At 38.2% G+C, this 12158-nt stretch overlaps 1 protein-coding gene across 4 annotated transcripts in view; it reads right to left on the reverse strand.

Moving 5' to 3' along the window:
- CCNY (cyclin Y) overlaps positions 1 to 12158 on the reverse strand; it is a 128901-nt gene that overhangs the window by 48739 nt on the left and 68004 nt on the right. For 3 of the 4 annotated variants that reach the window (XM_037385415.1, XM_037385416.1, XM_037385417.1), the window contains exon 2: positions 4024 to 4098. In XM_037385415.1, the coding sequence (XP_037241312.1) occupies positions 4024 to 4098 (75 nt within the window). Of the gene's footprint in view, positions 1 to 4023; positions 4105 to 12158 lie in introns of those variants that run through there. The other variant, XM_037385418.1, reaches the window with a different exon arrangement.

The following is a 12158-nucleotide window of genomic DNA, read 5'->3' on the forward strand; positions in this document are numbered from 1 at the left end:
TTTCCAATCTCCAGAAGAATATGTTAACTTATTTATACGCACCCCTCACTTCTTCCTGCTCAAGCACTGCTAATGCTGCACATTCCTCTAAGCACCATGTTGACCTCCTTTCTGTTATTTTCCCCATATAACAGAAATTCAGTTAGCCTGGATTCTCAGGTGATAGACTACAAGAAGGCAGCTGCGCTTTTGTGCTACTGGCGCTCTCTGCCATGGCGTAAGGCTCAGCTCTTTCTAGAACATATGCCAATGGGAAATTGGGCACAGCAGAAACCCATTTTGTCACAACTGCTCTCTTTTGTGATCACAACCCTCCCTCCAAACAAGGGAAAGACAACTATTGCACAAGGCAAAAGGCCACTTCTGCCAAGCTAAAATGACCATAAAGAGGTAATTCTGTCACTTGGCTGCTCACACAGCACAGTATGGTCTTCAGCAGACCAGCCCATAGTATTATAATTAACCACCATTCTGTAGCATAAACTCTTAACTGCAATGCCAGGCTTTGGGCTTTCAAGCATGAGCTTTTGACAAAACGAAGCTGAACAGATTTAGAGTCAGTTTAAACAATTAGACCTCTACGTTCTTTCTAACATTTTAAAACTCGAAAGTTGGAATGGAACTTTTCAAGTGGAGACTGAGATCCTGCCAAATTGTCTTGGTTTTGCTAATGTTGAGGTCAATGACTTGCTCCTATTTCTGGAGGCACTTTCAACTGTTACTGTTGAAACTTTACAACAGTAGGAAAATACATTATCCTGAAACAAAAGGGAGTGAGGAAATACACACATACATATATGTACGTGTGTGTGTATGTATGTATTTTTCATTGAGCTGTAATAGAAACTTTGTGCAATTCCTATACGCTATCTTAAGGTTGCCCATATTAGGATCAAAGACACACTCCTTAACGATTATATCAATGAAAATTTCTTGCATTTTGGGAGTTTGTAAATAATTTCTTTTTGTTTTGTCCAAGACAGGAGACTAATCCTAGTTAACATTAAAGAGTAAGTGTAGCTTACTTCACTTCCATCCATTATATAAATCAGTATTCAAAATTCTCTTTGTCTGAAGCCCATTGTTGCACGGATACTCCAAAATTTAGCCAGCGCATTGAAAGTGTAAAAGCCTAATGTAAGTTAGGAGAGGTGGAGAGTTGTAACCCACTTAACAGGAAAGACCATTACCAGCCCCCTGAAGCTGCAACTTGCTATTATAAGTTGCCTTCTTGCTATTGTAAGGAAAAGAAGTTACATAATTGGAGTGCTAAGGTTTGGAAAGCCTGGCTTAACCACAACCACACAATAAATAGTGCATGGCTTTGTAGTCACCTAGACCATGCTGCTTACAGGCCAAAGTAAGCAAACAAAAGAGAACTTCCATAAAGCTCTCACAGAAATTAAATGACATAAAAGGTGAAATGCTTTACTAGCTCCCTAAACAGGGAGAATTACTCATGCAAGATTTAGCACCTAGAAAATTCCCACAAAGAGTTGGAAACATTTGGAAGAGCTACTTTATTTAGGAATTGAATTAACATTTACGGTGTTTTCAACTTTTCTACAGATTAATTAAACTCTCAGGTAATTAAGGATGCATTCAGACTACTGACTGAGAGGGACTGGACAGATTAGATGCTTAGCATGGCACCCAGGCTTCACACAACAACGGGAAATTCAGACCACATAATATCCAGAGGTGCCGTATCCCGTCTCATTATATCTGGGGTAGTCAGCTTGTTGCTCTTCACTCACATGTCGATCGCAAGCAGCTCAAGCACAGCTCCTATGCTAGGACACTACTACAAGATTACTAGGGAGGCTGAAAGAATACAGGGCTACTAGAAAGCCAAACATGGAACTGCCTGAAGGTAATGTTGCCAAGTCACTCTAGCATGTAGCAATGGACTTGGCCATTTCCTATTGTGCAAACACGTGACATACACTTCAGAGTCACAGGCAGATCCTAGATGAAACCTTGAGTCCTGATGCCCCTCAACTCTCCAATACGCATATTTCAAATGTCTGTAGGTCTTACCTACAGAAATATTTTCACTTACTGTCAACAGGAAGGTTTGCCAGTCCAATACTATACAAGCAATGGAGAGAGGTAGTTACATGCCCAAGTTTGGCATTTCCAACATTGCCAGCTCAGCTGTCCCTTTCTACATTGTCTTAAGAAGTCTTGGGAGGTCCCCTAGACTACACAGCAGGCTGTCAGAATACACCACCACAGACCACAAAAAAAACCCTTATGTTTTCCCCTTAACAAGCATTTTATTGCATTTTGGTGTTAGGCAACATCCTTGAATGTTGTAACTCCTGTAATAACTCCTACAGCTCACTTGGTTCCATCCACAAGAGGCCCAAAGTACAGCCAAGCACAATGCTTACTGCTGTGAACTGTCCCTCCAGAACAGGATGGTTCTTGGCAATACATCAGCAGTTGAATGTTTGCAGAATCTTTTTTCTTTTGTACAAGCAGAATAGTCTTTGGAATTTTTCCACTGTGATGAAGGATAGCTGAACAGATCTTAAACTCCTATCGATAACATTTATATTTTTTCAGTAAATTCATTGTTCTCACTCGAAAAATATGTCCTGCATATTATTTAAACTAGAACAAAGTTTTATAGACCAACTTTAGCATGGGTGTAAACTGTCATTTTAAAAACTGCTTACACTTAACTCCATACTATAATAAATTAACTGCTATTACTACAAGTAAGAATAATCAACAGGTCTGATCAAAATTTTAGTTCTCGGACTTCAGATTTAATTTTTTTTTGTCCCTTCCTTCAACAAGCTTTAACTAGAAGCAGGTGGCATCCATATGGGATTATACAGTCTCAAAACACTATAAAACCACTGTAAAATAGACATCAATCTTCATAATACAGTGTACTATAGAAATATTATCATATTCATTTTACAGACTACCAAACCAGATTAGATAGTAAATCACATCCAAAACCACGTAATAAGGCATTGACAGAACCAGGGCTGAATTCAGAAGGACAATCTGAAGGACAAAAGAGGTACTCACATAATCAACTCTTCAGTTACAGCCTAAATGTACATCCTCTTTGTTCTAGTCATGCTCAAAACTTAGCAAAAAATATACAGTACGTGAAAACTACATTATTTTTAAGTGATGTGTTTGACACTGCAATTTACTACATAAATAAAAAATGGCATTTATAGGCAGCAGAAAGAAGGACAAAGAATTCATACTGAACAGTCAGAATTACCATGTAGAAAAAGCTTTAAAAGTCTTAGTAGAAAATTATGTGTTTTGCATAGATTATTCATCTACTTCTAAACCAACGCATCATACATGTCCGACACAGAATGAGAGAGCCAGAATAAATGGCTTCTATTCTACTAACTCTATCAAGAAGCTTGTTTAACAGATGTAATTCCAGAGAGATCATTTTGTCTATGAATAAAAAAAACAATCCTCCAGAAAATATATGATTATATATCATTCATAATGAGAGAAGAAGAGAGACTGTTTGGGTGGGATGGGGGTTGTTTTATTATTAAAATCTACTGCTGAGATCATTTACAGTATCAGCTATATTAGAGGAAACTCTGGACTGTCTTCTTAGCTAATGTAAACTGGCATTTTCTCAAGAAAATACTTTCCACACATTTTCCAGAAGCCTAGCCTAATGTTCAGTTTAAAAAACAAAAACAAACAGTTACACAGAAAACTTTGGATTTCGGGAAAGTATTTTTTAATTATAATTATACTAAGCCTTTCCATATATGTAGTTCTGATATGATGACTACTTGGAATTCACAATTTCAGTACATGACAGGACTCAAAATCTGTACCTTCTATTACTGGTCTGACAAAACAATTAATTAGAGGTGTGACTTTTTAAACTCTAACATGATGCCTCTAAAAGCCTCTTTTTTGGCAAGGGACATATATTAAAAGACTATCACACACATTCTAACAAAGGGTTTAGAGATAACTGCAATAGCAAATACTGTAATAAATTCAGTAACCTACCATCTGTTTGCGATTTACTGAGAAATATCGTACTGGCCCGTGGATGATCTGATGGGTTGAATTCCATGTTCAAATCTGGAAAGAAAAAAAAAATAGCACAAAAACATTTATGATTATCCAATGGCATACACAGATTCTCTCATTATTTTTAATAAGACCAAGTTTACATACTTAAGCAGCTATTCTAAAACAAAATCCATCTTGAGGCCCACTTTTTTATCCTTCACGTAAGTGGTTCTTTTGGCATGCAAATCATTTACATCAACACAGCTTTGGGATTAGACTTCAGTTCTAAGGGCTGCTTTTTGGATTAAAACAGATAAAGCCGCTTGAGAAGTCTGTAAACAAGAAGTCAGGAATTATCCATTTACAATCAATTTCTTCGCACCATGCCCCAAAGCTACTGCCAAGCACAGGAACACAGCTTGTTATATGTAATTATAGAAGAATTAAGCATTACATATGCAACCCTCTGTAGATAGATGGGTTTCCAAGATTAGATGTGATTAAAATAAGCAGTTATTGCAGCTGAATGTAAACAAGCTAAGTCTAGGCCAGAGCGGTCACAATTACAAAAAACCTGAAACTTTCCTGATAGTTCACAGATGAACATATTCCTTGCTGTGACAACTTCTAAAAAAACCACAAAAAACCGAAACCAAACCAGTCCTACAAAACATTTACCAGGTTAAAGATTCTAATCTATTGCACATAGTCATCACTATGATGATATGTCTGACTAAAATACCTGTATCTGTATTAAAGACTATAACCATACCCAGTCAAAAAGTTAAAGAAATCTTAAGTTATGGCAGTTATAAAGGGGCCTTCAAAGTTAATGTATAATTTATATAATATTAATGTATAATTTATATTATATATAAACTTCTATGAATGTTATTTTCCCTAACAAGGTTAAAATCCATTGAATTTATTTGTTCCCAGATTACATTCCTTTATCAATTTGTCAAAACTTCCATGCCCACATCCACTTCAAAGCGTGCCACTAAAAACAGCACATAATTGTTCAGCATTTTCTTGCTCTCCCAGTGTGGCTATCTCAGCCTTAGTTCTCTTACATTCTCCTGACCTCTAGATACACATTCTTTTGCATTTGAAGCAGACATTTATGTGAGACTACATACGAGCACTGATAAGTTTCTCTTCTGTGATTATCCCAGGCTTTCTACATTTCTCTCACTCCCCTTTCATACCTCTGTGAAAGCTCAGCAAAACTGGAAATCAAGCCCCAGGTCTTACAAAAACAAAACAAAGACTTTTTGCCCAGGGGTCAAGTTCTCCTGTCTAGAGCTTTCCCTGTTCCTTCACCATCCATCACCATCCCTTTCCCTTTTATTTACTGATTTACTAGGTCTTTCACTTCCCTGCTTTTTTCTCCTGACCACACACCTCTCTACAAACGTACTTTCTACTTGTATTTTCCCCCTTTATGCTCTCTTGGTTTCCTTTTCACCTCCCTGCATTCTGCAGCCCATGAGATGATCAACTCAACATGCTGTTGCTACCAGGACATAACTTCTGAAATAAAAATGATCTTTCATACAAGGAAGAGCCCAGAAACACAGAAGAGCAATTCCTCAGTTGGAAAAGGGGCTTATTATTATTATTATTATCAAAGCCACAATGGAAAAGAAATCTAGGAATTTCAAAGGAAAGCCATTTTGATTCTTCCAGAAACCACGGTTTGCAACCAAATTTGAAGAAGATTCTAGGAATGTCATCTTACTACTAGGAGTTCTGACTTGAAAGGACTGTGAATCAGAAGGAATGTTTTCATGTTACTTTCTGCATCTTATTTAGACATAGAGAAGACGACAAAAAAATCAGTCATTGTGACAGACAGTGCTGGTAAAGATAGTTTTCCATTTCAGGATAGTTTTTCCATTAAGCTGAATTCAAGATGCAATTCATTAAGAGTAATCAGCATTTTAAAATGGCAAAATACATTGTCTTCTACCATCCTCTTTATCTTCTATCAAACAGCACATCACCACAAACAAAAACTGACTTTTTTTAAACCACTACAGATTATTTTTTTACAAATCTTTTAAAGTACAGCAACGTAAATTCAGTCAACAAAATAGGTCTAGCAACACGAAACTGAACTCAATTTACAAAACACTGAACAGACACATTCCTTTCCTTCAGGCCTAGAAAATTATCTGTTCAGGGAGTAACAACAACCCGGTACAGGCTTACAGTCTGCTTGCAGGGCTGAATAGAAAGGAAAACCAATTGCCACATCTTGCAGTCAAGTTGCAACTATTTAAGAAAGTCTGTTACGCAGAAGCAACAAACCAACAGAGGACTTCAAAAGCCTTTCTGGAAAAAAGCACGAACTACCAAAAAGCACTAGCTCTTGAACTGTTATTCTTCTGACAGGAGCTGAAAGGCCAGCAAAATCCAATCTCAGCAGCTGCAGAGGCCAGACCAGGAATTCCGCACCATCTCTGGAGAGGCAGCTACCTACTGCCAGGCAGTGGCTGTGGCTCCTTCCCACTGCTGAACTCCACAAAGCACCACAAGTCCTCTTCTCTCCACATCCCTTCTCCCACGTCCTCCCCAGCAACAACAGCGATCGAACACATCCATCTGTCTTTCTCAAACTGTCTGCACAAAGACTGGAGGAGCAGAACATGGGTATGGGGAGTGGCAAAGCCCACCACAGTGCAGGTTACCCAGCAAGAGGCACCCAGAAGAACACAAGTGATGCTGAGAGAGGCTGCCTCCCGACCTCCCTCTGAGGAACAGCACAGGTCTTATGGGTTTGCAGGCAGAAGAAAGCACTAACTGCCTGTACCTGCAACGCTATCCACTCCCAGCCCCTCCAGCGAAAAGCATCAGGCAAATCCGAGCATCCCACAGGCTACCTGTGGGATCACATCAAGCCACCAATGCTAGCACACACGAGCATTAGAATGGATTAACTTTCACGACACACAAGTAAGATTTCAATCTGGTTGATCTTAGATGTCTTCATTTATTGTACAACTTGAAAACAAATGCCTTTTTCAATATGGCAACACTTACATACAAATCTGACACTAGAAAACATGTTACAGAGAGATCAAATGACATACAAATATCTGAAGCTAGTAACTCATCACCAAAGGACGTTATCCATCAAAAGGTCACCTCCACCCTAAAGAAAATACTACATTCATACTGCTTTAGTGTTACCAGTAGTTCTGCCTAGTATTAGAAAAGTATCATGAAAACCAGCCATAATATGAAAGGTTTATGCATTTTGTAATGGAATAGTCAGAGATAAAGAAAGATTTAAACTCACAAGCAACACTCTACTATTCAAGAGAGGAAAATGAATTTCAATATGGAAATCTGCACAAAAATTTTCTCCATTGCTAGGTCTGCTGTGACTCATCATCGCCTTACCAAGGAAAGATTTAAAGTGGGTACTTCTCCTAGCAGTTACCCTGCACTCCAAAATCAGCTTTTAAGAAAAAAGTCACTTCTCATAGACAAACCAAGTCAAAACTCTTTCACTATAGAAGTTCCTTCCACCTAAATGTGGAGTATTTTCCTACATCTTTTCATTGTTCAAAGATCACATTTTCTTTTTTTCAGTATCAAAAGACTATCAGGTTATGCAAAATATAACTCCCATCCTGTAAACACCTAAATACGTGATACTCCACAAAAATTTCAGGGTTTTTTTTCATCTCAGGATTAGGAACCAAAGGTATGTGTCTATAAATACATATATACATACATGTGCATATATCTATATTGATGTATATTTAAATCAAACCTAATTATTGATTAGCCAAAGGAAAGTCAGCCTCAGGTAAACTTCAGCTAAGAGATAGTTTGTCTAACAGATTCCACACATCTTTGGAGGATTTGGGTGACAGCAGTTACAAATGCATGCAAATATACTTAAGACTGCATTTTCTTCCTTGCTTATTAGCATGCCAAAGTAACAGTTGTTATAATGGGCATTCTGGTTTATCATGTCAAAATAAATTCACTCTCTCTCCAAGGAAAAAAAAAAAGTAGATTTTGCACGTTGCATATAACAAATTGGTACATAACTGCTGAAGTGTAAGACAACCACCAGAAGACCACAATGAGATTCATCCTGCATGCTGTGAGAAATTTACTTCCTAAAGCCGCAGTAGCTACATTCATATATAGCCATAAAAAGAAGCAAATTGTAAAACAGTTCAGTTTCAGACTTGGGCTAAAGCCCAGCCAAGATTTTAAATCTCAAAACAAGATCTTAAAAAGCATTACTGAGACCAAAAACACTGAATACAGCCTCAGTATGCACTTTTTAAAAGTGTAAGAATAAAGTTCAGGTAAGTGTAGAAGAGAACTACAAGAATGACTGGAGACTGGAGAAAAAAACTTCAAATGAGAGCCTGAGTTCAAGCCGCTGAGCTGGTCAAGAAGGAAAACTAGGAGGTGTCTGTAGTTCCCATGTACCTTCACAGGGGGAGACAAGTACGTACTAAAAGCTTTCTTTAATCTAGCCCACCACACAACAAAAACAGTGGGAAATGAAAGCAGAAATATCTTCATTACAAACTTGGATGAAAAAAAAAAAAAAAGGGAGGGTAATTAGGCATTGATGCTCCACACCCATGGAACGTGCACTCAACTTATTTTAATGTTTTCCTTTTCTAGAAGATCGTTTCAGCCAAAAAACTAGGCTTTAGTCCAGCATGAGTATTTAGGCTCAATTTAAGAATAACTACATGCAAGTTACTGGCTTATGATTCATATGCAGGTCAGATCAGATGATCCCAGGGGCCTCTAGCCTAACGTCTAGAAAGTCTTCAGAAATAGCAATACTTAAATTATTAAGCACAAAACCTCAGCAAATCCCAGTGGCACATCTGTAAATTTTCTAAAACTGCACCGAACTCTGCTGCAGTTCTTCAGAAAGGGCTACACTTTCAGACTTGTGGTCAGTACACCTTATGCAATAGGAAAACACAAAAGAATGAGACTAAATCTTTAACAGCAAAATTTTAACAAAAATAATAAAAGCTTCTACTTCTGAGTCTATCGAGACAGAAACAGGCATCACAAGGGGATAAAGGACGGGTGCTGTAGCAACCATCTTCTGAGCAACACACATCAAAGCTTATGCCATGACACAAACAGGAAAAACTAAGCTGCTGCTTTTATAACAGTGCACACGGGCTGCAGCACAGGCAGCAGGTCTGAAAATGTGTTAATTCTGTCAGAAAAATAAGACGTTACTTCCTTCCCTTTGAACAATGACAGTCAGGTAAGTTTGCACTGCCAAAGCTCTGATGCTGATTCAATAGTGGACTGAAGTCTAAACTGAGTAAAACACTCGTTTTGGATTTAAATAGTTCTGAAATAATCTGGTGAGATTACTTTCCTTCCCCCCCTTCACTCCTGGGACCACAGGCTACCACTACCACTCTACAACCACTGCTGTCATTAAGGAAAGAGATAGTGTCACACATCAGTTTAATGACCTACCATATGCTCAGAAATGAAATAAATCCATGTTTCTTCATCCCAGAAGTTTGGGGGTTTTTTTAAGTTATTTAAAGGGATTTCAGGTAAGAAGAGAATAGACCTGTCCAGGGCACGTCACGGAGGAAACTGCAGCTGACTGGGCACTACACAAATTACTTCTGTGCCGTCTTTTCTCCACCCACAGCCTGATGTTACAGAGCAACTGTCTGATATGGCCTGGTGGGTGGAAAACAAAACCACCACAAAGGTTGTTTTGTTGAGGAATCCAAAGAATGCAAACAAGCAATGTTTAAGCCCTACATGCTTGCAGGAAACATGTCAAAAGGGAAGAGAAAACAAAAAACAATCGCCAGGGGAGCAGACAGAAAGGGAAGCAGAGGTGACCCGAGGGAAGGGAAAGGTTTTTACTGAAACGTCAAGGGCAGGGCTTTCACGGTGCCATGATGCAGGTGCATAACAGTATAGCTATGCCTCCCTTGCCTATGCCACCTCCAGGATACCGGCAAGACCTGAGACATTATTTCTCTGGCTGGCAGAAAGAGTGAAGTTGTTGCTCCAGCTCTGCATGTACCAGCCCATACGAATGAGCTGACGTCATCCGTGAGAAGAGAAACGGGAACAGTACTCTCTAGGCACAGACCAGAAGATAAGTTTGTCCAACACCGAACCTCGAAAAAAAGTAGACTTCAAATAGTTTTCAAAATGAAATCATTTCAAAAGTCTCATAACACCTTATGCATTTCTGCTTCTCTTTTACTCTGCTGGGCTGCTCCCCTCTATTAACAGCAGTTAGCACCATTTAAATGTACAGTAATGAAAATACTCCCTTAAATATCATTATGTTATTATAATTCCCTCAGGAGATGGTAAGAGTTAAATGGATACCTTAGCTAAGAGGATCACCCTCATCTCTCTCTAGTCAAACGAAGGAAAAAAACAAAGACTGAAAAAGAGCAGAGGCCAAAGAAACAAGACTGAAGAAAACAATCTCTCACCTTTATTATCCATTTCCTCAGACTTCATTTTAGATCACTATAATTTATGCAGAGGAACCACGATAAAATCTTACATTTGGAAAACCGTATGACTAAATCTAGTACTAAAATTTCCATTTGAGACTTCTGTACATTAATGTCTCTAAAACGTGGGATGTGCCAAGCACTGGGACTGAAATAATTCCCTGGGATGAATATATAAAGCAAGCACTTGGATGCTTTCTGTTCAGAAGTTTTTACAGCTTTCAAGCCAAAATAAGACTGAATTGTATAGGCTGATTTCACAGGATAATCACAATAACTGCATCTGCTTTTACACTAAAGCTTCCAAGATGTGAGGTCTACAATAGAAGTTTCAGCTCATGCCATTCAAACATCACATAATCACAGCATGAAGATTTATCAGTGTCAGACCACAAGGTTTATCTGTACCTTTGTACAGTACTTCATGTTACGTGTAACCAGTAACTAACCTACCCCAAATGAAAATGCCTCTCAGTTGTGTTACTGCCTGCAGTATTCTTGTAAGAACAAATGTTAATGAAGATGTTCCAGTATATTTTAACAGTGATTATGAAAAGAAAAGAAAGTTGGAAATTGGAAGGCTTTCAAGAGGCAATTGGCTGGAAGGGTAAACTCCTTCAGGTTTGGCTAGGTCGCTGGAAAAACTTGGATGTGATCTTTGCTACCCTGGAGTTGTGGTTTTCTCTGCATACCATGCCAAGCAAACAACAGGCATGACATTTCTCAGCAAGCTCCAATTACACAGTGACTCTGTTCCAGGCTCTGCTCTGCTCTTGGTCTTCGAGGGAGACAGAGATAGTTCACGAATAAAAGCAGCCCTCTGTATCAAATAATGCTCATTTCTGTACAGCTATTCCTGACCAGTCAGCCAAGTTACAACACAGAGCAGTTCTCATGGACACAGCTGTATTTATCTTCTCTTCTAGAAGGAAAATCACATACAGAACTTTTCACAGAACAAGGCTGAACAAGGTTTGTATCCAGGATTTTCACTTCTGTATCATTTTTCAGTATTTACAGTCCCTTTCACAGCAGTCTCCCCCAACTAGACACATCTCAATAGCAAATTGTATCATCTAACATTATGTGACATGTCTCTTTTATTAAAATTTTTGATTAAAAAAAATTCTTTTAGAAAAAGATGCCAATTAAGAAATCTTTTCCCTCTCAAGTTCATCTCATGAATGTCTTTCAGATATTCCAGTACTGCATTTATTAGTTTTTGCTTAACTGTAATGAAAACGAAGTTTAAAAGTTTTATTTATACGTAAGATAGCAGAAGATAAGGAAAAAAAACAAAGGCAAACACATATCTATTTCCCTCCCTCCTCCCCCATCAGGAAAACAGAGAGGAAAAGACAATTACTCCACATTAAATGAAGAATTCAGCACAGACTTTGATAGCAACAATTCTGTGCTATTATTAATTCAGAAGCATCATCACCTTTAAATAGAATTTTCCACTGTAAAAAGTGCCTAATGCAAAATACATGGCTATACACTTCTATATTTACATCATACTCAAATACTGCTTTCCTGGCTTTGAGTATAACGTAGAGCATGATTCTTCATTACAGTACGCTAAAACACCTGAAGTGTAAATAAAATATAAACATA

The sequence above is a fragment of the Falco rusticolus genome, chromosome 4 (assembly GCF_015220075.1).
Source record: "Falco rusticolus isolate bFalRus1 chromosome 4, bFalRus1.pri, whole genome shotgun sequence".
NCBI lineage: Eukaryota > Metazoa > Chordata > Aves > Falconiformes > Falconidae > Falco > Falco rusticolus.